General features: G+C 44.1%; 1 protein-coding gene across 8 annotated transcripts in view; it reads left to right on the forward strand.

Moving 5' to 3' along the window:
* Window positions 1-25,983, forward strand: part of FOXN3 (forkhead box N3) — a 465,438-nt gene that overhangs the window by 432,299 nt on the left and 7,156 nt on the right. For all 8 annotated transcript variants that reach the window (XM_033191647.1, XM_033191646.1, XM_033191642.1 and 5 more), the window contains one exon: window positions 7,558-7,663. In XM_033191647.1, coding sequence (XP_033047538.1) covers window positions 7,558-7,663 — 106 coding nt within the window. The remainder of the gene's footprint in view (window positions 1-7,557; window positions 7,664-25,983) is intronic.

Consider the following 25,983-nt stretch of genomic DNA (forward strand, 5'->3'; position numbering starts at 1 on the left):
CAGCCTTCATGAAAGCCCCAGGCCAAGAATGGGGCTCCAAGACAGCGGAAGGAAAGAACCCAGGGTGCCTCCAAAGGTCATAGAAGGAGATGCTCATGGACAGGAGTCACGGAAAAGTAAATGTGAAGACTGAGCAGAGAGTAGGGACACCACCTTTGCATTCACTGTCTCCTCTGACCGCCAGCCCTATTTCAATGCCCTGGAGGTCAAGGGCAAGCATAGTCAAGGGGCAGGTTGTAAGGACTCTGAGGATTGGAGCAGTATCTTAGCAAGGGAGTGAAGATGCACGGAGCGTCTTCTCTGTGCACTGGGGAAATCAGCTGGCCGATCCTGCCCGTAAACCCAACCAGAGGAATGTATCTGCAGCTTGTGGTTAGCTCTTTCTGGCTTCACTCTTTCTCCATGCCCCGGCCCCTGCCACCTTTCTTTTCATTTCATGTTGTATAACATTATGTTTCTTGGGATTTGAGGCAGTCCTTTGCCTTAAGGGAGAAGCATTACAGACAGAATGATTAGGCAGTCATCCCCTGCCCTGCCGGCATCGCCCAAGGCCTGGAAAAAGTGAGAGGCTATTCCTGTGCAAAAATGGTTAAAGGCAACAGCCAGCCAGCCCCAGTAATGGCATGTGGGCAGCCTACGTAGGGGTGTTTGTGTGCCTGTGTCCCCATGTGGGTATCTCCCAGGTCTTCTCCAGGTTGAGGGGTCCTGCCGCTGCCCATGAGTGGGGAGCGTGGCTTCCGAGAGCAACACATTTCCTGTCTGCGCACAGCCTGCCTGTATTCCCCTGTGGGCTGGTGCTGTGGCTGGGCCCTGTTTATAGAGCTTCCTCGTGCGGTGCTATTTATAGCCCCTTGTTTTCACCTCTCGGGCTGCTGGATGCCCCTGCTTGCATGGGGGCCACCAACTCAGTCTCTTCTGCTGCTGTTCTGCTCCCAGCAGATAGAGGCTGGCCTGGATGGCTGGAAGGCTTTGCCTTTGTCCTCACCCTTCATAGCCACTCCAGGTCACCAGATGGCAGCCACTTAGATCTTTTCTCTTCCTCCTACCCTTGCTCAGCATCTGTAAAGCTAGCACAAGGCCAGCAGACTGGCCACAGTCCAGGGTCTGAAGCTGAGTAGGTTGCACAAAGGAAATGGCTCAGATGCTGTTGAGAGCCGCAGGCAGAGCAAGCCTCTTTATCGTTGGAGGGTCCGTGTTGCCCCAAGGGAGCCCAGCACACAATGTCTTGCTTGGGCTGGAGTCCCTATGGGTCCCTCCACCTCTCATTTCAGTCTAATGCTTCACTTGCAGTGCAGCAGCAGTGTGCATCTAATAAAAACCTCAGGCTGCAACATTTTGTCCTCCTGGCAGCATCCGCTGTGCATGTGACATTAGCCTTTTTAGACTTTGCCTGTTTGCAGCATAGGAAACATTCTGCAAGGAGAGCCACCATGTCTCACATGCTCTATAGGATGCTGCCTTCAGAACAGTCAGCATGGGACATGGCTGGCTCATTACCTCCTGGACTTTGGATTATGCTCCAGTCAAATCCTTCTGCCTACCCCATCCTCCCCACCCTCAAAATGGCTATGTAGACTAATTCCAGCTTCTAGTATCTCCTTAAGTACCTGCTTTGCAGTTAGTTCCCCTTTGACAAGCCCTGTGAGTCAGCTTTAACCCTAATGGAGGACTCGTTAGTCAGGAGAAGCCAGATCTCCATTACTCATCTTCAAAGGCTTATATAATCCCTGTTTGGAAGGTTCCCAGAGACGAACTCTAGATAATAAACAAAACAACAAAATGGAACAAGGGAAGGGGAGGGATTGGGGGAAGGCGTTCCTCCCCCTGCCTGGAACTGGGATGTATGTCAGACACAGCAGAGGGAAGACAACCAGGAAATAGGCTGTGTCTCCCCGTGCCAGCCCCCTCCCCAGTGCGCTTCCAAGTAAGCAGGTGGAAAGGCCGACTTTAGGAAGGGGAAGGATTAGCGGAATCACCTGCTGCTCAGCTTATGGCCTCTGAGAGAGTTAGCCAGGGCTGCCCTCCAAAGGCAGCGGCAAGAGCTCAGAGGTTAATTTTAGAAGTTGTGAAACACCAAGGAAGCTAAGCCTCAGGAGGGGAGCCGGGGAAGTGCTGAGGCACTATGTAGCGTGGAGGGGTTTGTCCTGGACCTTAGACTTTTTTTTTTAAGATTCTCAGGATTGCGTTATCCCATTTAGATCACAGCATCTACAATGAGCGGTGCTGCTCTGTTTGGCTCTCTTCTTATGTGTGAAGGTTGCCTTCTTGCTAGTTAAAACCAGAAAGCTTAGAGTTCCTCTCTAACATCTGAGAACGTGGTTGATGGCAAGTGTGGGAAAGTGTGGTGCCAACGTCCCTCATCCTGAGAGCCTCAGGGGTGGGTATTCTCCCATCTGAAAGACAAATACGTAACTGGCCTAACTTGCAGGGATGATGCTGGAGGCCTGGGCCTTGTCTGGAGAGAACCACAAATCCGAGGGAGAAGTTGACTTTGAACGTCGAACCCTTTTGATGTCTTACATAGCTGGAGGCCAGTGCATTTCAGTACATCGGGTGCGGCAGACTGGCTGTAAGGTTTTGGTCTTTCGGTGCCTTCATGTGCTCTGAGGGAAACAGAGAGTAAAACGAAGGGAAAGAGTAGATGTGCTGGTAGAGAAAGGGCTGAAGGATGGACTCATGTTCCCACCGAGCTTCCTAATGTAGGTAGTGAACTGTGGGCTTCAGAATGCCTTTCTCTAACAGAGCCATTTTAGACTGGCTGTGACTTGTTCTTCAGAAGCCATGTTCCTGACACTTGGAGATGGGGGCAGAAAGGAGAAAGACAGGGGTGCAGTTAAGTGTCACAGCTGGCGTCTGGCAGCTGGTGAGCAAACACGAACACATCCTCCATCTCTCCATGGAGAGCACTGCCAATGATGAGGACGGAGAAGTGCCAGGGTTGGCAGAGGCAGCGTTTAGTTGCAGCTCATTTGAGAACAGGCTGCAGGATTCAGAGGAAGAGCTGAGTGTACATGCCAGAAGTCTTGTGAGGTTCAGGAAATAGCTCAGGGAAAGCCTATTAATGCTTCAAGAGAGCTTTGTCCATGAGATTCTCTTTGAAATGAATGCTGTTCATTAATCAGGAAGATGTTTTAATGGGTGAATGCAGAGTTAGGAATAACTACAAAAAGCATAATGGGCTGAAAGTATTTCCCCATGTTCTGACCCCATTCAGCCTTGTCCCTGTAGATCGTCAGTAAGAGGATGCCAGAGAGGTGATGTAGGATGGAAGAAGGATGACGGTGATGATGACGATGATGAGCTTACATAACGAGCCAGCCACTGAGCTAAGCAATTGACGTAGCTTATCTTATTTCATTCTCAGAGCAATCCTACAAGGTATGTTTAAGTCTGGAAGCCCGGGAAGGTGAAGGCACTAGGCCAAGGCCGAACTGAGGCCGTGTGGCTCAGAGCTCACACTCTTAACCACTGCAGCATACCTCATCCCTGAGGGTTCCATGAGACAAGGAACATCCAAAGAACATGGTCTCCAGTAGGAACTTGGTGACAACTGGCTTCCTTTCCTAGTTTTCCTCTCTGCTGGCCGTACCCCTGGTGCTTACAGGTTCTGAGCATTTGGGCAGAGGACTCTGTCATGCCACACTGTCCCCAGGGGTGCTTTTCTTCCTTGATTGGCAGATGCCTTGACAACCATGCCAGGGTTAATAAGAACTTGCGCTCCCTAACTTGGATTTGCTCTGTTCCCATTCCAGGGCTTCCCTTGTCTTTGTCCAGCGTTATGTGTTTTGGGTGTTGCTGCTGCAAGGGTGGCTCTGAGATGACACAAGGGGAACAGAAGTGCCATAACAGCACCTGTTGCTGTCCCAGCAACTCTGTCACCAGGAAGATGGCTACATTCTTCCGGCGTGGTCTGATTTTGTCCCATTCTGTTCTTTACGGGTTTTCAGCTCCTCTGAAATGGAGAAAGCACAGGCCGCCTCAGGATTCCTCTGTGGATGTTGATCGCGTTGATGATGACGATATTGATAACTAACATGCATTTTCCAAATACTCGTGCCTTCATTAACTGACTTAAGTCTCCAGAGACTCTGGGTAAATATCATTTTTGTCCCCCATCTTATGGAGTTTAAGTGGCTTGCTCAGCAGACATGATGAGTAATTGACAGAGATGGGCTATAGACCTAGGTTGGTTTCCAGAGCCTGGCTGTCAGCTGCTGCGGCACAGAGCACTTCTCTGCTCAAAACTCCTTAATGGTTTTCCCGATACCCATGGGATAAAGTCCAAACACATCTCATTTCTGCTAGGATTGTATGCTGTACCAAGCAACCTTTTAGTTCCTTGAGCACATTGTGCATCCTTAAAAAATCACTTCCAGGTCTTTGTATGTGCCATTTTTCTGCCTTTGAACTCCAGTTTAGATGGCCCTTCCTACAGGAAGCCTTCCCTAATACCCCTTAGTTTGGGTTAGGTGTCTCCATCCTTTCTGCCTCTAGGCCCCCTGTCCTAGCACTTACTATAGTATATTTTCATTGCCTCCTTAATTCTCTCTCTCTCTCGATCTCCCCCTCCCTCTTGCCTGTAGTTACCTTATGTCTCCATCATCTAATACATAGGAAAGTACTTGGTAAAAGTTTTAGTATCTGTATAGGGACTGTAATAATTTTTACTGACAAGAATTAAACTGTATTAGAGATTTTACATATTTAAGTTATTTATCAGCATGGTTCATTATATCAGACTAAGTCGCTGCTCTGCTTTACATCCCTAGAGACAGATAGATCGATCAGAATTCAGCTGAACCTGTGGCTATCTGACCATTTCTAAGAGACTGCCGTACGCCAAAATTATGCAGACCCTCTCCCATAATCCCCAAAACGGGCAAACGAAAAGCTATCGTTTTAGGCAACACACATAACATTTCATCCAAAGCATCTGTCTACAAGAGTTCTGCCGTCTTCTGCATATGTCTGTCCTTGAGAATTATTGCTATTTTTCCTCCTATATTTTCTACTGGATGTTTTGTAATTTTATTTCCTACATTTAGGTTTACAATCCATTTCTAATTTTTATATGTGGTATGAGGTGTAAGGCTCAAGGTTCATTTTTTTCCCAAATGGATCTCTGGTTGCTCTAACACTTGCTTTTCCCTCTTTGCATTGTCTTGGTACCCTTGTCAAAAATCAGTTGACCACATGTGTGTGACTCTGTTTCCGAATTCTGTTCTGTTCGATTGGTCTGTATGTCTAGACTTTACACCAGTATGACAGTATCCTGGTTCCTGTAACTTTATAGGAAATCTTGAAATCAGATAAGATAAATTAGGTAATATAAACTTTAGACATTCTTCCTTATAGAGAATTCATCAACTGTGTAAGACATGATAATTCGCTGCATACCACATTCTAACAGTTCTATGATTTAAAGATACTTGGTAAGTCTCCTGCCTCAGATAAGGTGGTCTGTTAGCGGGAATCAGGCTGATAATCAGGAATGGTAGGAGCTACTGATCTGGGTCTGCCTGCCCTCACAATTAATTAGGGTGACAGGAGATTATGGAACACCGGACTGTAATAGTAGTACTGACTTAGGCGAGAGTTTCCATTCTCTCACCCATCCTACCTTTTGTAAGACCTAGTAACAAAGGCCTTACGCAAACTGGGAAAATAAATGGCAAAAATTATTAGCAAGAGGTTCAGAATACCCAAAGAATTGACAGTCTATAAAATTACCCCGTATTCAATAGTGGACGTTCATCCTATGTGATGTTTGATTCAAGGTTTGAAAACATGTCCTGGCCGGGCGCGGTGGCTCAAGCCTGTAATCCCAGCACGTTGGGAGGCCGAGACGGGCGGATCACGAGGTCAGGAGATCGAGACCATCCTGGCTAACACAGTGAAACCCCGTCTCTACTAAAAAATACAAAAAACTAGTCAGGCGAAAGAAAACATGTCCTTAGATACCTAAAAATTATGTAAGTAAAAAGTCTGTATGGCAATGTGTTTTATGAAAAGCTTGCATTCTACCCATGTAATACTGGCGTACACACCTAATGTCCCGAGTGGTTTTCATTTTGGAATGCATAGTTTTCTAGAGCCTTTTCGATTGTCTTTGTTTGAAAAAGCACTAGTTATCCACCTTGCCACTATCTGAGACTGTGCCAGGGACTATATGGGCACAGCCAGAGCTCTGGGGAGTCTTGAACTCATGATGGCAGACAGGGTGTTGGGAGAACAGTGTTCAGAGAGGGAAACAGAGATCCAGAGACCTGCACAGAGTCACACCAGAGAACTCAGATGAAAGCTCACCCGTGTTCTCACTTAGTGATGCTCCTCTGCCCCTCAGACACAGGGAGTTTTTGGTAGATACAGCAGATGGCAGAATATTAGTTTGAACCAGATGAAATTGCTGTATGGAAGGTCAGAAAAGGTTACATCAGCGATTCCCTGCGTTTCTCAGCTCTTAGGTAACCCTCAGACAAAATCAGATTGGTGTGGAGATCTTGGAGTTTGTATGGAGAATGGACAAGATCTGATGGCCGCTGGTGAAAGAGGATCTTAGGGTTGCTCCAGGGATGTGTGTGTTTAGGAGAAGGTGGGATGAGGAGCGACTTCTCAGGAGATTTGCTTGAGAGGGTACCCCGGGGAGGGGCCTTTCCTCAGGCCACGAGGATCCCCTGGGGGATGAACTGTGTAGTGTGTGCTGAGGTGCCAAGTAGCTTGTAAAATCGGCTTTTATGAGACAATTTGGGTCATTTTTTTCCCCTTGTTGGATTAAAGATAAATGGAAAGGTGTTCTCAGCTTCTGCCCATGGCAAAGCATGGGAAGGTGCTTTTGTTTGGTCACTTGGTGTCTGTCCTACAAGGTTGGGGTTTTTGAGTTGTTGTTAGGGTCTGACTGAAGGAAAAAGGTTATGTTTAATAAATGTGAGAAAATAATATTAAAGCCTACTTTTGAAAACTCACTTTTTTTTTTTTTTAAACCTAGGCATTAATCCTTTGGTTGTGAGCTGCTAGTCTGATTTTTACTTACCAGCTGATCTTTCTGTCTTACTCTCTGGGTATCTTTTTCTGTCTCTCTCTCCCCGTGTGTGTGCGCGCGCGTGTGTCTGTGTGTGTGTGTGCATGTCTGTATGTGCGGGTGTGCGCGCATGTGTCTGCGTGTGTGTGTGTGCGCGCGTGTGTCTGTGTGTGTGCATGTCTGTGCAGGTGTGCGCACATGTGTCTGCGTGTGTGTGTGTGTGTGCGCATGTGTCTGTATGTGTGTGTGCGTGTCTGTATGTGCGGGTGTGTGCATATGTGTCTGCGTGCGTGTGTGTGTGCGTGACTGTGTGCGTGTGTGTCTGTGCATGTCTATGTGGCTGTATGTGTGCCTGTGTGTGTGTATGTGTACGCACGTGTGTGTGTGTGTGTGTGTGTTTCTCTCTGTCTCTGCTCCACACATGTTCTCTGCCCTCTGTCTCTTTCTCGCTTATTGGTCCATCCGGAATTTCTGACTTAGAACGGAAATCTTCACAGTTGAATTCACGTGCAGTGTCTTTCTCCCCTTTGCTTTTTCAGTTCCTCCAGGAGTGATCCAAAACGGAGCGCGGGTCCTGAGCCGAGGGCTGTTTCCTGGCGTGCGGCCGCTGCCAATCACTCCCATTGGGGTGACGGCAGCCATAAGGTAAGCGGAGCGTGTGCCCGGCAGAGCCAGCCCGGGGAGTGGGAAGGGCGGCTCTCTGTCCACGGGGTCCCTTCTGGAGACAGAGAGGAGCTGCTTCGAGCTAGTGGCGACAATACACCTGGTTTGGGTGCTCAGAAATGTGAAAGTAACCCCAAGAACTCCCAATCCGAATGCCACCTTCTCTTTCTCGGCCACCAGATCCCGGTCTCTTTACAGATGAGGAGATGGGGGCAAGTTAAATTCATTTTTTTTATTTTAGGAAGGCAGGGTAAGAGGTGGGTAGAAGGAAATGGAAGGCAGGATATTAATTGGATTCTAGGCTAACAGGCCTAGCGCGAGAACCAGCCCTGTCCCTCCCCTATCCTGTGACTCTGGGCTCGGTTCCCTCATCTGTGAAAACTGCCTCCTGCCAGGGGTTGCAGGGAAAATCAAATGCAAAATGAGATGTGAGGCGAGCTTTGGTACGTGGTCTATAAATAGCAGGTGGCATCATTCCCCTGCTTCCAAGAATGAGGTCAGCTGCCAAGCTGCATGAACCCTTCCTTGGGACATTTCTCTCCTCCATGCTCTCCATCTCCACTGCCAGCCCCGGATCAGGGTCCGCCGCCAGCCCACAGCCCTCCCAGGCACCATCGCTGGAGCCTTCTTCCGTCCGCTAGCTGCTTCTGCGCCCACTCCTGTCCATCCATCCACCACTGCCAGACCGGTGTTCTAACACCGTGCCCCTCCAGCTGTCTGCAGAAGCCCCTTCTGTGACTACCCCTGCACCACCCTGACAGTCCTTCCTTCTCCTTGAGCCAAATGTGTTCCCCAAATATGCCCAGTATTGGCCCATCTTATTCATTCAGTTTTCTCTGTGTAGATTCCCCTCACCCTCATATGCAAAGCAGCACGTCCTTCAAGATCTGGCACAAAGGTGATTTTTTAATGTGGTCTGGGAGCCAGGCCAGCAGCAGAGAAACTTCTCTTTACCGTGAACCGATTAGCCCCATGCTTTGGTTGTACCCCTTCAATGAGTGATCCTGTGTGGTAGCAGTTTCTCTGTGTGTCCCTTTCTGTCCTGGGTACTTTGCGTCCTGAGGATGAGGGCTAGGTCTCAATAAGTTGGCTGATGCCTCATCACTGTTGCAGGTGCCAGGCCCTGGTTGCTTGTTTAGAAAAAGCCTGTCTCACTGAGCTGCACCCCTTGAAGGCACCATCCCTCTCCTTCTGCATTTACAGATCAGGTTTGCACCTGAAGGCCATTTTGCTTTCATAGTGTTTTATGTCCAAAAGGAAACCAACCCGGAAAGTGTGTTTAGCTGGGCCTGAGGGAGAAGCAAGGTCAAACTCCCCTGCCGTGTGCAGTTTCTCCACGAGCTTGTCTTTTAACTCCTCCTGCTGTTGTCAGGACAAGTCCCGTAATCTTCAGAGCAAAGGTCTATAGCTTCTGATAAGATGGGAAGTTGTTAGTAATTAGAGTAGTAACAAATTATAAAACCACTTAGCATTTCTACTAATCTGACATGGGGATATTTTCCAAAAATACGTGGAAAGGTTTTTCTTGTCCCTCTCCGGTATCTTTCCTGGCTACTCTCAGGTCAGTAATTCTTGGGTTCCTAAGTGGTAAGCCTCTTTCCATGAAGCCAAAATTCCAACGCTCTTGCCTCACATTTTTGAAAAAGACATACTCTGTTTTTCATTCTTTCTTAAAATCTTTCCTGTGTTGCCTCATAGTTTACCTTCTTGGTTGAGAAGACTTGGAGACTGTGAACTATTTTTGCTTGCAGCAACAATGTATTTTTATTAGCAGATTCTAAATATAGACTTATAATTTATCCTCTTGACCATCTTTTTTAGTGCCTTCAAGAGTAGCTTTCACTATAGGCCCAGCCATGCCTTAGAGAAGGGCACAGAAAAGCCTGGCAGACAACAGGTTGACCTTCAACAGGAGCCACCTTCTTATTTTAACTCTTACTCTCATGATATTTATTATGACAAATTTTACTGGTTAGTTCCCTCTTGAGGTGTTATTTCAACTACCTATGGTTTCTTTCTGGTTAGAGAATAACAAAGCACTGCAGCAAAACAGTCTTGTTTCTGTTGAAAGTTGCCACTCATCCAGTCCAGTGAGTGCCTCAGCTGGGCTCCTTCCAAAGTAAAAGAAAACAAAACAGCCTCTGAGCCAGACTTGTGTCTCAGACAGGTTCAGTAGGGAGACAGAAACCATACCAAGTAACAGAGAGACTTTAATGTTAACCAGGGCTGGGTGTGGTGGGGCTCATGTCTGTAATCTCAGCACTTTGAGAGGCTGAGGCAGGAGGATCGCTTGAGGCCAGGAGTTTGAGACCAGCCTGAGCAACATAGAGGGACCCCAGCTCTACAGAAAGTTCAAAAATTCGCCGAGGCCGGGCACGTTGACTCACGCCTGTAATCCCAACACTGAGAGGCTCAGGTGGGTGGATCACTTGAGCTCAGGAATTTGAGACCAGCCTGGGCAACATGGCGAAACCTTATCTCTATTATTAAAAAAATAAATAAATAAATAACCTGGACATGGTGGCACACACCTGTGGTCCTAGCTACTCTGCATGCTGAGGTGGGAGGATCCCTTGAGCCTGGGAGGTCAAGACTGCAGTGAGCTGAGATTGCTCCACTGCGTTGCAGCCTGGGTGACAGAGTGAGACCATGTAGAAATCAAAATGATTAGAAAGAAAGCAAACCTGTGAACCAGGTAGGATGTTATTAACTAGGTAACTGAAAGGTAAAGAGATAACTCAGGGTGTCATGGAGAGAGTAATTGCAGGAGGCAGCTACCACCTCTAGGACTGAGGGAACAAAGGGAAGAGGTTGGAAACAAAGGGCAGAGCTGAAACTCACCTTTGCATGGGGGGCAGGGGCTAGGAAGCAGCCTCTGATGGTGCTGGTGCCTCTAAGGGAACATAGTTCTGCAGGTGCTGGAAAAGCTGCAAACTGGGTTTGGCAATGCCAAGAATGAATGCTGCTGCTGAGGTGCAGAGGCATTGCTGGGTGGCTCAAGAACACGAAACAGGCAGGAGCCAGCCACTTCCATCTTCCTCCACCACCTTCTCAGTCTCTCTATGGCACCCCCTGGTGGCAGAGCCTCACATGGAGCCCGGTGGTAAAGTCCAGCCCCAGTGTGGGAAACAGAGTAGAAGGGTGGGTTTGAGACTTGAGTGGCAATAGCTTTGTAATGGCACAGCTTGCTTCATGTCTGCCACTACAAAGGCACATATAGTCTAATTAAAGAGTGACTTTCCTGAGCATCATAGGAATTTTGAACAAAATCATTTTGGTAAAATGTGCAACCATAGTTAGCAGAAACTCGGCAAGTTACCATTTGCATAAATAGAGATAACCAGTAAAGAGGCCAGGCATGATGGCTCACACCTGGAATCCCAGCACTTTGGGAGGCCGAGGCAGGCGGATCACCTGAGGTCAGGAGTTCGAGACTAGCCTGGCCATCATGGTGAAACATCATCTCTACTGAAAATACAAAAATTAGCTGGGCATGATGGTATGTGCCTGTAGTCCCAGCTACTCAGGAGGCTGAGATGGGAGAATCCCCTGAATCCAGGAGGTGGAGGTTGCAGTGAGCCGAAATTGTGCCATTGCACTCCAGCCTGCTGGGCAACAGAGCAAGACTCTGTAACAAATTTAAAAAAAAAAAAGGCCGGGTGCGGTGGCTCAAGCCTGTAATCCTAGCACTTTGGGAGGCCAAGACGGGTGGATCACGAGGTCAGGAGATCGAGACCATCCTGGCTAACCCAGTGAAACCCCGTCTCTACTAAAAAATACAAAAAACTATCCGGGCGAGGTGGCGGGCGCCTGTAGTCCCAGCTACCGGGGAGGCTGAGGCAGGAGAATGGCGTGAACCCGGGAGGCAGATCTTGCAGTGAGCTGAGATCCGGCCACTGCACTCCAGCCTGAGCGACAGAGCAAGACTCTGTCTCAAAAAAAAAGAAAAAAAGAGAGTGAGAGAGAGATAACCAGTAAAGAAAACCATTGTGCATTAGCAGTTAGTTGTCCAAATGCCAATTCTGAACTTGCCCCCCTCAGTGTTAAGAGAAATTAGGGGAAGAGGGGTAGCAAGCTCTAGAAATTAGGGGTTTGCTTGTAGTGTCTTTGCCCTCTTTTTGTAGCGCAAGTAGCAGACACTGAGATGCTTTTGGAAAGAAGGAACACAAACATAGCTATGGAGGCATTTGCCTAATCAGTGTCTGTGTAAAACCCATTAAGAAATGCTTGGAGAAAAAAAAATCTTGTTTTGCATTTTCACATTCATCATAATTTTAACATTTTTTAATTTGGCCACATGTCAGTGGAACCCAAACTCAGCCAAGGCTGAAAGGGAAAGCAGTCCAGTGGAGACTAGAACAATACAGAATGTTATCTCCCAGACCACGTGGCAGTGCCCAAGTGTTCTGTATATGCTCAAATGTTTACAGGGGTTGCTGCCCCAGTCTGTTCAGCTGGGGCCCAGGGAGGGTGGGAGAGTCATTAGCACCCACTAAAGACCAATTTCCCACTCTTTTGTGTGACAGGTTTTCCTTGTGAGTCTAAGCGACTTCTCCTTAAGTGAAAATATTTGTCTTTCAGGGATTTTTTTTTCCCTTCACTGAGTGGCAAAGGCCATGTTTGTTTGTCTTAACTCTGAAACTGTTATTGACATAGATGAAGTGTTACTTTTATTAGCTGATCATTACACAGCTTCTATTTGCTAGGTTCCTTTGCATGTAATTATGATGTGAAATCTCCTTGTAAGAGTATCTGTCAATAGTGTAATTGACTTTTACGGTGTTGACTTTTTACTCAATAACCTCCAAGATTGGCCCATCCTTAGATGTTGGAAACCTGCTTATTTTTAAATTTGCCTGGGCGTCAAGTCCTCAAGACACATCACCCTCAAAATAACTACCCACACATCTTAAAGTTGTATGCCTGTGTCTTCGGCTGCTTTCCCAGGGAAATCCCTTGCAGAGATTGCTTTGAATGGAACCCATGATGATAGCCCTGGGAGAGCTGTTGCTGGCCTTCTTGGGAAGGAGGAGTCCTAGGTTTCTTACATTCACAGCATCGTGGGCTGCCCCAACCCAGAGTTGGGCCACAGCAACCCCCCTGGATCTCAGCCACCTTGCTTTTAATCTTTAGGGCTCTTTTTGATCCCTACATGCCTCATCAGGTGGCAGAAAAGAATGAAATGTCCAGGGCTCACTGGAGGATTGGGAGAAAGCTGATGGGGGGAAGGCCTGTTCTGTAGCAACTGAGCCAACAAAATACGCATGTGAACTCAGGAACCACATTTCCTGGGTCTGTCACCTGCAGCCGTGTGACCTCAGGGAAGTGCCCACGAGCTTCTCAAAAGGAAAAGTGTGTGTCTGCCTCATGGGTTATTTGGATTCACACACAGCTGTGTGCCTGGCACGTAGTCAGCATTATGTAGGCGTTCGATAAGTAAGTAACGTGGAAAGCCTCATGGATTTACCTAGCCTGTCTCCCACAGACCTTCCCAGGTTTCCTTCCTGAGCACTGGAACCTCAGGTACCCCAAAACCTTAGGAGAAGGCTTAGATCGAATCCATGCCACCTTTCAGCACAGTGTACATTTGTTGGCAAAGCCATTGGCTTTCAAGAGTGCTGGCCATCATCTGGACTACAAGTCTAGACCACCCTACCTGTTACCAAATTATACAAGAGTTTCATCCAATCACCATCTAAGGCTGCTTAATTTTATTTGGATCTCCAACAACCTCAAGTGAAAACTGTACTTCCCATGGAACATGAAGCAAGTCAGGCATTAATGGTCTGACTGTAGTAGAAAACATTAATTCTTAAGGTCATGTCAAAATAGAATCATCAGGAAAACCCATCCTTCAGCCTAAGTTCTGCTCTGGGTCAGCTGTCTTGTCTCCTCTCTTGAGAAGATGTTTGTATCAGGAGTGTAGGAAGGTGGCAACCTTTGGTATTAAGATAGGGTTGTAGTCCAATTATGTAACTTGAGAGCAGATTGGCTGCTGATCTTTTCTAGTGTTGTATTTTGTTCCGTATTTAAAGACCAAGCACCTGTTGGCCTTTGTCTTTGAAATCATGGTCTTTGGAGGCAATTACAAAACCCAGTATTAGATTTTGCTTTGTAGTGGGAGGAGAGGAGAAAATACTAAAGAGCTAGGTTTAAGGGGAAGGAGGAAAAGAATCCCAGTCACACAAAGCATGCACTGAATTCCCTCCTGGGCACGTTTCAGCAAGCATAGTTTTTGCTTTGGACCCTTCTGGTCCAGAAATTTAAACAACAACCAGCAAACTGTGAAATTTGATCAGCATTCTAGAGCTGCTTCTCATATTTCATATCAATGACATTTGTTAATGCCTTTGAAAGTCCTGGTGGCTCTTTTTCATGTTGTATCTAGAAATCCTCCAAACTCCCTATGATTCTGGACTGGTTTAAATGCAAAATAATTCATGGAGGAGAGTTTTAGGATCACTCCTATTTGTGTTGTGTGATCTCTTGCAAAAAGGAAATCATGTTTATCTCAGTGGTTTAGGGGAGCAGTTTGCAGCTCCTGGGAGAAAATTGTGGTCCCCCTGGAGATCACCACTGAGTTAGAACTCTTAGAGTTGATCCTGGATGCTTCCAGGAGGAGCTAACCACCTGCCCCCTGGACATCCTTCACCTTTTTAGCCGTGCGTCTGCCAGATTGCAAAATTCTAGGGCTGATGGAAGGGTTCTTAAACCTCACCTTGATTTTACAGCTGAGGCACAGGTAGAATTAGAGTGGATTTTGTGAAAAAGGTAGGGAAGAACTGTAAACTAACAAGTTAAATCAGTTTAACTAATGACCTAAATGGCCTCTCTCTCCTAGGTAGAATTTGATACCTGGTGAGAAGTATTTTATGCAGCTGGTATTAAATGATTCTCTGCGTGCTCCTTAGTATTTCTTATCATTCTTTGTAGTGTTCATCTTTATGGTTTGGGGAGGCTACTCTCTTTTTATTTCTTTATTTATTTGAGACAGGGTCTCACTTTGTCACCCACACCAGAGTGCAGTGGCACAGTAACGGCTCGCTGCATCCTCGTCCTCCCACTTCTCAGCCTTCCAAGTATTTGGGACTACAGGCACTCACCACCACTCCTGGCTAATTTTTCTATTTTTTGTAGAGATGACATCTTGCCATGTTGCCCAGGCTGGTCTCGAACTCCTGAACTCAAACAATCCACACACCTCAGCCTCCCAAAGTGCTAGGATTACAGGTGTGAGCCACAGTGCCCAGCCTTGAGTTTTTTAAATAATTAGAATGATACTGTGTCTTTTTTAACTTTTTTTTTTTTTTAATTCGTATTAGGTTTCTTTGTTTTGTGACATATAACTGTAATTGAGTCATTTTCATGCTATATAATATTCCATTGTGTGACTATACCATCATTTTTTTTAAAAAAGACATTTGGATCATTAATAATTCTTTGCTGTTACAAGCAGTGCTGCTGTGGAGATTCTTATACATGTCTCAAATTCATTTAAGATGTCTAGCAGTGAAGTTGTTGGTTTATAGGATATGTATGTACATGCTCAGCTTTACAAGGTCATGCTACATTGTTTTGTAAAGTGCTTGTTTCCAATTACATTGCTACCAACAGAGTGTGATAGTCCCTAGTCCTCCACATCTTCACACACATTTAGAATTGTCATGCTTTGTCATTTCCACCAATCTAGTAGGTATGTAATGGTATCTCATTGTACTTTAATTTGTGTTTCCCGGCCGGGCGCGGTGGCTCAAGCCTGTAATCCCAGCACTTTGGGAGGCCAAGATGGGCGGATCACGAGGTCAGGAGATCGAGACCATCCTGGCTAACATGGTGAAACCCCGTCTCTACTAAAAAATACAAAAAAAAAAAAAAAACTAGCCGGGCGAGGTGGCGGGGTAGTCCCAGCTACTCCGGAGGCTGAGGCAGGAGAATGGCGTAAACCCGGGAGGCGGAGCTTGCAGTGAGCTGAGATCCGGCCACTGCACTCCAGCCCGGGCGACAGAGCCAGACTCTGTCTCAAAAACAAAACAAAACAAAACAAAAAAATTTGTGTTTCCCTTGTTACTAAAGATGTTGCACAGTTTTTCATATATTTAACGGGCTCTTTGAATATATTATTTTATGGATTTCCTGTTTAGCATTTTGCTCATTTTTCTACTAGGTTCCCTTTTTTCTTCTCTTCATAGGAGTTCTTGATATAGTCTACATATCAATCTTGTATTGAGTACATATGTTGCAGATTTTCTAAGTTCGCGGATGGTCTTTTCACTCTCTTTCAATTTCCATTCTTATTAATCACATGTATCAATCTTTTTATGAAATCTGGTGTCTTAAAGACTTATCTCCCTACTCTGTGGTCATCTAGTCTCCTATGGTTTTTTTTCTAAAAGGTTTAAAGTTTTTTGTTTCACATTTAATTCTTATTATTTGAGTCTGTAATCCATCTGGAGTTACGGAGTGAGATAGAGATATATTTAAATATTTTTCAAATAATAAACAGTTATCCCAGCATCACTTGTTAGTAGCCCCTCTTTTTCCCACTGATATGAAATGCTAGCTCTGATATATATCAGGTTTCCTAATATTTGTGGGTTTATTTTGGGGGCTCTTGGTCCTATTTCATATTTTCCTGTACCATGGCAATACCACAGTGTCAGAATTATTATATCTTTGTAAGTTCTTAAGTCTGGGAGCACATGTTCTCCCACTTTGTTCTTTTTAAAGTGTCTTTGCTATTCTTGGCTGTTTGCAGTTGCATGTAAATTTTATAATCAGCTTGATAAACTGCAAGCGGATGTGCAAACAAGAAGAACAAAAGATACCCTATTGTGATTCCTGACTAGAATTGTATGGAATCTGTAGATCAGTTTGTTGTGGATTAATACTCCTATATTGAAAGCCAGGTGCAGTGGCATGTATCTGTAGTCCCAGCTACTCAGGAGGCTGAGGCGGGAAGATTACTTAAGCTGGGAGTTTGAGGCCAGCCTGAATATAGTGAGACCCTAACTCTTAACAACAAAACTTCCTTTTTGCATCTTTCAGTCCATGAGCGTGTGTAGTTCTCCATTTATTTAAATCTTCAGTGCCTCTCATTATACCTTTATGATTTTTTTCTCTAAAGTTCTTATGCCTGTTCAGTTAGATTTATTCTACATAGAATAGATTCTTTTTCATGCTGTTATAAATTTTACAAATTAATAGGATGTATTTTCTACTTGCTGCTAATATATGGAAATGCAATTTATTTCACATTCTTGATTTTTTTTTTTCCAGCAACCTTGCTAAATAAACTGCATTAGTAATTCTAACAGTTTATAGATTCTTCTATGCACAAATCATATCTTTTGTCAATACTGGTGGTTTTTTTTTTTTTTCCTAATTATTGTATCTTTTCTTTTTCCTGTCCTATTGCACAGTCCAGGACCTCTGAATAGAAGTTATGATAACAGGCATCTTTGTGTTATTTCGTATTTTAAATGGACCCATGTTACTGATTCACAATTGATAGGATATTAGTTAAAGCTTTCTTAGGAAATATGCTTTATCATAACAAAATTATTCTATTCATAGTTTGCTATGATATTTTATCATGAGTGGTTATTGAGTTTCATTAAAAAAAGTTTGCATCATTAAGATAACTATAAAATTTTTCTTTTTTTTTTTTTTACTGTGGTGAATTACACTATAAATTTGTCATTTTGAACAAAATTTGCATTTCTGAATATACTTGCTTATGATACTTTTTTTTACACATTACTAGAGTTGCCAAGCTAATGTTTTATTTATGAATTTTGTGTCTTTGTTTATAACCCACGTTTCTCTTGTTCTGTCTTTATCTAGTGTATTGTCAAGATTACATTAGCCTCAGAAAAGGAGTTGAGGCATATTCACTCTTTCAGATAAACTCTGAAAGAGTTTATCTAAGACTGGAAATATCTATTGCTTAATGTTCGTTGGAACTTGCTTGCAAAATAATCTGGCACTGGTGTTTTCCTTGGGGGATGATTTTTAACTATTGATTTAATTTACGTAATGATAATAGGATGACTTGAGCTTTTGAATTTCCTTTTGAATTTCTTTTGGCAACTCTAGGAGTTTGTCCACGTCACCTCAGTTTTCAAATATATCGGCAAAGAATTATTCATAATATACCTTGTTATATTTCAAAACATCTTCTGTAACTGTGTCCCTTTTTTATTCCTTATTTCATTTGTATCACTTCTCTTTTGCTTAATCTCACCATAGATTTTTTTTTTCAAAGAATCAACTTTTTAAGTTAGCTCTACTTTGCATTTATTCTTTATTCCATTGATTTCTGCTATTTATAATTTCCTTTCTTTTTTGGATTTATTCGGTTTTTCTTTGTCTAGATTGGGTACTTTTATTTCAAGCCTTTCTTCTTCTTCTATACAAGTTTAAGGTTATAATTTTCCTCACCCTACTGCTTTTTGCATTCTGTCGGTTTTGGTATTATTTATTTTAATTATTGTTAAGGTATAAGTATTTTCTAATTGCCATTTTGATTTTTTCTTTGATCCATGGGTATTTTTAAAATGTGTTCTTTGAATTTCCAAACTAAAGAGAAGATGGTTGTTTTTTATTTTTGTGTTTAGTTATCTCTCAACGTTGACTGTTAATTTCAATACGTTGTGGTCAGAGAATTTATCTGTACAATATTGCTTCTTTGAAATTTGTTGACACTTGCTGTATGGTCTAGTATATATCAATTTTTAAAAAATATTTCAGCCAGGCGTGGTGGCTGACAACTATAATCCCAGCAGTTTGGGAAGCTGAGGTGGGAGATTGCTTGAGGTCACGAGTTCAAGACCAGTCTGGTCAACATAGTAAGACCCCATCTCTCTCAGTTATAAATGAAAAATAACTAAGTAGGTAAAAATAAAAAATGTCATGTGTGCATCAAAAAATATGTCTTTTCCATTATTAGCACATGTTCTATGTTTATGTCCAATAAGTCATATCTCCATACGAAACTTGTGTGTGTGTGTGTGTCAGTTTGATCAATTGTATACTGAAAGGGATGTATTAAAATCTGCCATTCCAATGTAGATTTGACTATTTCTTCTGGTACCTCTGTCAGTTTTAGGCATATATATTTTGAAGGTATTTTATTGGAACTATGCACATTTAGAATTGTTTTATCTTCCTGATGGGTTGAATCTGTAGAATGTTGAATGACTGTTTATCTGGAGTAGTGATTTTTGCCTTGAAATCTTATCTGATCTCATTTTAATATTGCTATACCAGCATAGCATAACTTGTTCCAGTCTTTTACTTTTAACCTGTTTTTCTTTATCCTGTTATGTAGGAGTGTCTCTTGCAAACAGCATAGGGCCTCTTTTTTCTTTTTTAAATTTGAGCTAATGATCTATACCTTTTAGCTGAAGATTTTTAGCCCATTTTTATTGACATTTTTGAGTTTGGTTCTATCATCTCGTTTTACATTTGTGTGTGCCTCATTTTTTCAGATTTTCTTTCTAGCATTATTTTAAATTGATTTTCCTGCTCCTCATTCCATTTTCTCCCCCTGCTAATGATTTGGAAGTTACCCATTCTGTTTTTCTTCATTTAGTGTTGCTCCTAGAACTTTTAGCATGAATATTTTAAAATATTTAAAGTTAATCAATATCTTTAACCTTCTGATTAATACAGGGCTCTGGGATTGCTTTAAATTCAGTTCTGTCCACCTCCCAATTGATATGTTACATTTCTCCATTACTTCAGTTCTGGGTATTTTTGGGTTTTTTTGTTTGTCTGTTTGTTTGTTTTGTGTGTGTGTGTGTAGTGTCTTTAACCACTTAGTCATTATTATTATTGTATTGTACAATCAATACTTGGCCACATTTTCTTTTCTTTTTTGGGATAGGGTCTCACCCCTGTTGCCCAGGCTGGAGTGCAGTGGCACGAACACAGCTCACTGCAGCCTCAGCCTCCCAGTTTCAAATGATCCTACCACCTCAGCCTCCCAAGTAGTGGGGATTACAGGCATGCACCACCATGTTCAGTTAATTTTTTGCATTTTTAGTAGAGACAGGGTTTTGCCATGTTGCCAGGCTGGTCTTGGAACCGCTGGGCTCAAGTGGTCACTTCCCTCGGCCTCCCAAAGTGCTGGGATTACAGACGTGAGCTACAGTACCCAGCCTACATTTTCTTTACTGATTATTTCTTCTTACATCTCAGATCTTCCATTTTGGATGATTTTTCTCTTTCCTGAAATATATTCTTTTTTTTTTTTTTTTTTTGAGGCGGAGTCTCGCTCTGTCGCCCGGACTGGAGTGCAGTGGCCAGATCTCAGCTCACTGCAAGCTCCGCCTCCCGGGTTCAGGCCATTCTCCTGCCTCAGCCTCCCGAGTAGCTGGGACTACAGGCGCCCGCCACCTCGCCCGGCTAGTTTTTGTATTTTTAGTAGAGATGGGGTTTCACCGTGTTAGCCAGGATGGTCTCGATCTCCTGACCTCGTGATCCGCCCGTCTCGGCCTCCCAAAGTGCTGGGATTACAGGCTTGAGCCACCGCGCCCGGCCGCTGAAATATATTCTTAAGAAATTCCTACAGTGAGGGTTTATTTGAGGTTAAAGCCCTCAATTTTTGCCTGAAAAAATGTATTTTGCCCTTACCCTTAGAAGATAGTGTTACTGGATATAAAACGCTAGATTGACAGTTATTTTCTCTCTTGAGAATATTGTTCCACTTTCTTCTGCTTCACTTGTTTTATCCTAATTAGTACTTTAGGCGATATGTTTTCTTTGTACTACTTTAAAATCTTTTTGTCTTTTTTATGTCTGCTCTAAAGTTTGACTGTGATGTATCTACGTATGGGCTTTATTTTCTTTATCCCGCATGGGATGTGTTGGCTTTCTGATCTGAAGATTGGTACTCTAGCCATTTTCTATTCAAGTATTGAATCTTCCCCATTTTTTATTTTCACTGGAACTCCAGTTAGATTTCTATTGGTTCTTCTGTGTTCCGTCTCATCCAACCTTTCTTCCGTATTCTCTGTCTCTGTCTCTTTCTGCTGCTTTTTGTGTAGTATCTTCAGGTCCATATAACAATTCACTAATTTTTCTCTTCAGCCACATTGAGTTTTTTAGGACCACCTTCAATGTAGATTAATTAATTTATTTTTGATGCAGGGTCTCACTATGTTGCCCCGGCTGGGCTTGATCTCCTGGGCCCAAGCACTTCTTCCTCCTCAGCATCGTGAGTAGCTGAGATTACAGGTGTGAGCCACCACACTTTGCATTGATGTTTTTAATTTCAAGGATTATATGTTTTATCTGTAGAAGTTCTGTTTAGTGCTTTCCAATGTAGTCTGATCTTCCTTTCTAGTGTTTTTCAATTCCCTCCTTTATTTCTTTAAACATACTAACTTTACCTTCTGTAACTAATTATTTCAACATTTGTAGTCTTTGCTGTTCAGATTCTATCACTTCTTTGTACTGTTGTCTCTTTGCTTGTGGTGGCTTATTCCCGTTGTGTTTAATGTTTTTATTTTTATTTTCTTTATTATGAACCCATGTTCTTGAAATCTTATCCATGGAAATTCCTTGTGGCTTGGGTTTAAAGTATGTTCTTCCAGAAAGGATTTGCTTTTGAAACCTCGGTTGGAAGCCTGGGGGACCAGTATACCTGAGGCCACTTTGATGCCCTTAGAGGGTGCACAGTAACCAGAGAGCAGCCAGAATCCACCTTCCTGCTGCTCCCTTCCTGCCTCCCACTGAGTGAGTTTGGGTTCTTATTCTTCTGCGAGGGCAGGCGTTTGCTATAGAGAAACTTTGGCTTTCTTAGTTGCCTAGTTGCCTGATTGCTCACGTTGCAGATTATTTTTAAATGTTTTATTTGTGTGTATGTTTGTGTGGTTCTCTGAATATCCCTGATTTTCTAGTGAACTCAGCAATGCCTTTAAAACAAGTTACTGTACTTGATCTGGGATATTTTATATTATAGTCAGAAGAGAACCTTCCAAATGTCTCTCTGCCGCTTGGCTGGAGGTAGAAGTCTCTGGTCATCTCTTCTTTTCCATGTCTACTTGCAGTTGGTTTTCAAAAGAAGCTTTGAACTTGCTCCAGTCCCCTGCTTCTACCATCCCATTAATTCCATCTGCTTTTCACATTTGGCAAAAGATCAGAGTCCTCAAGTAAATTCCTGGGGAGGACAACTACCCTACGTGGTATCCTTTAGAGTTAGAGCCATTAGTTCCAGAGAGACTCCTAGTGCACCAGGTAAGAGGCGGCGATGCCACATGCTCGTTATACTGTAGTGGAACCCCTAATTAATTGGTTAAACAAACAAACAAACAAAACATGGCAAATGGCCATGTCATAAACCTACACCTTGCCTTTTAGTTAAAAGCCTGCTCATTCTGGGTTTGAACCAATGTGATTTCTCACTTTTTATGTTTGCTATTTTCCAACTATCTGACAAGAGAATGAGTACCAGGTTTTATTTGAGATGAATAGCATGTGGTTTTGTTGAGCCACGTGCGTTAAACTTTTAGAGGCCCAGTAAAATCAGGTGGCTCTCATTTATGCTAATTTATGCTAATTGCTATAGCATTACACATAAATTCAGCTAAAACTGAAAAATTGCAGGCATTTCGGATGTATCACATGTTCATTTTAATGAATGATTTTTAAGAAAGTAGTTAGAAATTCACCTTCCAACATGTTGAGAATGGCTGGTTTCTTTTAAGCATTTGTTTTCCTGTAATGGCAATGCCTGCGGCGGGAAGCATTTGACACCAAGTCATTGCAGCTGGCTTTCTTCATCATGAATAACGTTGCACCAAGTTATTAATAAATGAAGGAGCTTGTCACTTCCTGCTGAGTTTTGTGTGTAATTTATGGATTACATAATCCCAAGCTACAATCTCAGGGAAGGTTAATTTCATCAAATGAGAAAGAGAGACATTTATGTTTTAATTCTCACTCCCTGAAGTCATGTCTGTGTACCTGTTTTCATCCAGAAATATTGTCAGTGGGTGTATTGGTTTTCTGTCTTTATCACAGTAAACTTCCTTCTTCGGGAATGACAGGGAGATATTTTGAATTCCTGCTTGAACCATCTTCGAGATTGTCTGAGCCACCCCACTCAACAACCATGAGGCTCGCTGAGCTTCTGTTTTTCTGTGAAATGGATTAAGTAGGCCAGTGTTCCAAGAGGGACTTGGGTCCTGCACTCTGTTGACATGCAGTGTGATTCTAGGTAGTACCAGAAACTCTGCCCCACACAGCATCAGATCAGGGGCTGTGGAATCATTCTCTTTTCTGTTCTCCCTTTAATCCATGGGATCTCTTTAAGAAGCAAGTTTCCATTTGGATCCCCCTCTTCAATGCTGCTAATCTCCCTATTTAAGAAAGAGAGAGCCATTCCCAGGCTCAAAACCATTCCTCTTGTGATAGTGTGGAGCTCACCTTTAACGTCATTGCTTTGGTTCTAGTGTATTCCTCCCCCCCCAACACTTTGTATTTAAAAAATGTTCAAACTTAGGAAAAAAGGGAAAGAAAAGCACAATGAATAGCACAGACCCTTCACCTAGATTCACCAGGAATCAGCACCGTGGAGCACTTGCTTTCTTTCTCACTCTCGTGATTCTCCTCATCTATGTTCAGAGAGGGATCATGTTCTGCTTCACTGTGGTAGTGACGTGAGTTGTAAGCCCCAAGTTATTTTTTAAAAGAAGCATTCAGAACTGAATCTGTTTATTAAAAGCTAAATATAGCCCACTTTACTCTTTCAATTATACTTAGATTTACTGTGAAACTGTTTGATGTTATTAGTTCAGTGGGTGAATTATTTTTGTATTTTACAGTAGTTCCCTGAAATGGCAAAGATCAAGAGGACCATACAACGAGACTTTCACTTTCGTTCGCTTTAATAACTGTTAGTAGCTAGCTGTATGATTAATTACATTTACCAAGTCTCACATTTGGTAACACCTCAAGGTAATCTTATCCCAGCCATCTTTATGCACCCAAGACACAGCCAAGAAATAGGAAGTCTGCAGAAAACAGATATGGAGGAGGCCAGACCCCAAAGCTCAGGGGCTGTGTTCACAGGCAAGCCCTGGAGGAACTCCTCTTGAAGGGCCTGTTGCCTCTGACTTGGTGCTGGGTTCCCATACGCCTCCTGATGCAGAATAGAAAGAGAAAACAAGACTGCTCAGAGTGAACAAGTCACAGCAGCAGGAAGTCGCAGGAATCGGATGGCAAGTAAACATGATCAGGCACCACAAGCAGCCTTGCTCTGTGCTCAGGACAGTTCATTTAATCCTCGCACAGCCCCGCAAGGTAGATGAGGAAGCTGAGGCTTCAAGAAGTAAAACAGCCTGCTCAGAGTCACCGATAAGCAGCACTGGGATATGAACACAGGCGTGTGTGGCGTGCAAGCCAGGCTCTATCTGTAAGGATTTGGGGGAGGTGGTGCGTGTCTGGGATCATGGAGCACAGGACACAAGCTGGGAACCTTCTGGGTCTCACGGGGACTTCAATGAACAAATGCACACATTGTAAGTGTTGGGGTTCATCATGAGGCTCTTGGACATCTAGCAAAGGCTGAGTTTTGATAATGACCCTCGTGCATTTTGCTGGTGGACACAACAGTACGAAGTCTCTCCCCCAGCCTAAATTTAGCAGAATACCACTGGCCCCGGGGCCGAAGGACAGCAACTCCTTCGCCTCACTCCCTACTGCACCCTTTTCATTAGGGACTCTTTCCCTTCCCCTTTCACTTTCTGTGTGGGTGCAACTGAAGTCTCCCTGAGCCTCAAGGCCCATGAGGGTGACAGGAGAAAAGCCAGGGTAGAAATTGTCCCTACTGTTATCTCATTGGTGATCCTGAGCCCACAGCCCTTCTACCGGTGCCATATCCTCAGGGTGTGCCCAGTGAGTCATGGTAGTGGAGACCCACAGTCCCTTCCCAAGCTTCATACTCTTGGCCACGTGATTCCACCTGCTGCTGCACTTCCTCAGTGTATCTGTTGTGTCCACCGTGCTGACACAGCGATAGCCACTGGGGGCCTAGCAGTCACCACACCCTGTCTCGCGGAGCTAGCTCTCTGATGGGAGGCATTCATGGACATCCTCACCACACAGTTCATGATGATGGTGGGGAGTGTCCTCTCTGGAGGGAACGTAAGAGTACTTACAGTTGGGCTCATCTAGGCGGGAAAAGTATGGTCATGTACCCCAGAACTCTTAGAAATGGATCACAAGGTAGATGAGCTTACAGGAAACCGGGCCAGCATGGTGCAGTAGAACAGTTCTCACCCCTGTCAGATTCTTCAGCCCTTGTGTCCTAGATCAGATGCCTTGTCTTCCACAAAACATTCCCTGGCGTCCTTCCTTTGTCCCCTTCAGCTACAGGTGACCCTGCTCTCCTGCAAGTATTCATCCTTCTGAAGCCTGGGTGCCAGGCACTATCAGACAGGCAGCTGCCTCCCAGACACAAGGAGTGTGGGTCCTAATCAGGAATAAGCTTCACAGCCGTCGCTCTCAGGCCAAGCCCTGGTCCCGACACCTGCAGGCATTAACGCGTGTCCTCAGCCCCACACCCTTGGGGAGCAGGTGTAGTTACTATTCCCACTTCCCCGATAAGGAAGCACAAGGGATGTTAAGTACCTCGTTCAGATGTAAAGACACAAAGAAATAATCAGAGGCGTGATGAGAACTACAGAGGCCTGATAGGCATGGGTAGCAGGGACCTTGTTATAGGGAAATCACAAAGGAGGGTCGGTCTGGTGATGTAGCTAAGACCTCAAGTTTGAGAGTCAGACTTTGATTCCAGTCCCTGCTCTGCATGTGATTAGCTATGTGACTTTAAGTAAATCACTGACCTTCTCCAGGCTTCACTTCGAGCCACTGTAAAATAAGGATGCTAATATCCACTTTACGGAGTTAAACATGATCCTCTGCGTAGACTTAGCAACGCGCCTGGCAGGTGTTGAGTTGGGGAAATCGTAGCTTACTGCTCTCTGGTCTGTGACGTGACCCTGACTTGCCTTTCTGTTAGGCTGCAGCATCGCTGTGACAGTGTCTATATCCGATCCAACCCCGTGTCCCTGTGTCCCTCCCCCAGAACCCACCCTAAGGTCATGCATTTCTATTAGTCGCTCAGTGAATATTTGTAGATTGCATGAACGAGGGAGGGAATGCATGAGTGAGTAGCTGTCACCACATGGCAGGTGTCTTTGCTGAACACTGGTTTAGTCTTCTGACAAAAGCCTCCTAATGTAGCAGCTTCAGACGAGAGCAGACTTTGTTCTCTGAAGTACCCAGCCAACATC

This window comes from Trachypithecus francoisi, unplaced genomic scaffold, assembly GCF_009764315.1.
Source record: "Trachypithecus francoisi isolate TF-2019V2 unplaced genomic scaffold, Tfra_2.0 Lachesis_group3, whole genome shotgun sequence".
Classification (NCBI taxonomy): domain Eukaryota; kingdom Metazoa; phylum Chordata; class Mammalia; order Primates; family Cercopithecidae; genus Trachypithecus; species Trachypithecus francoisi.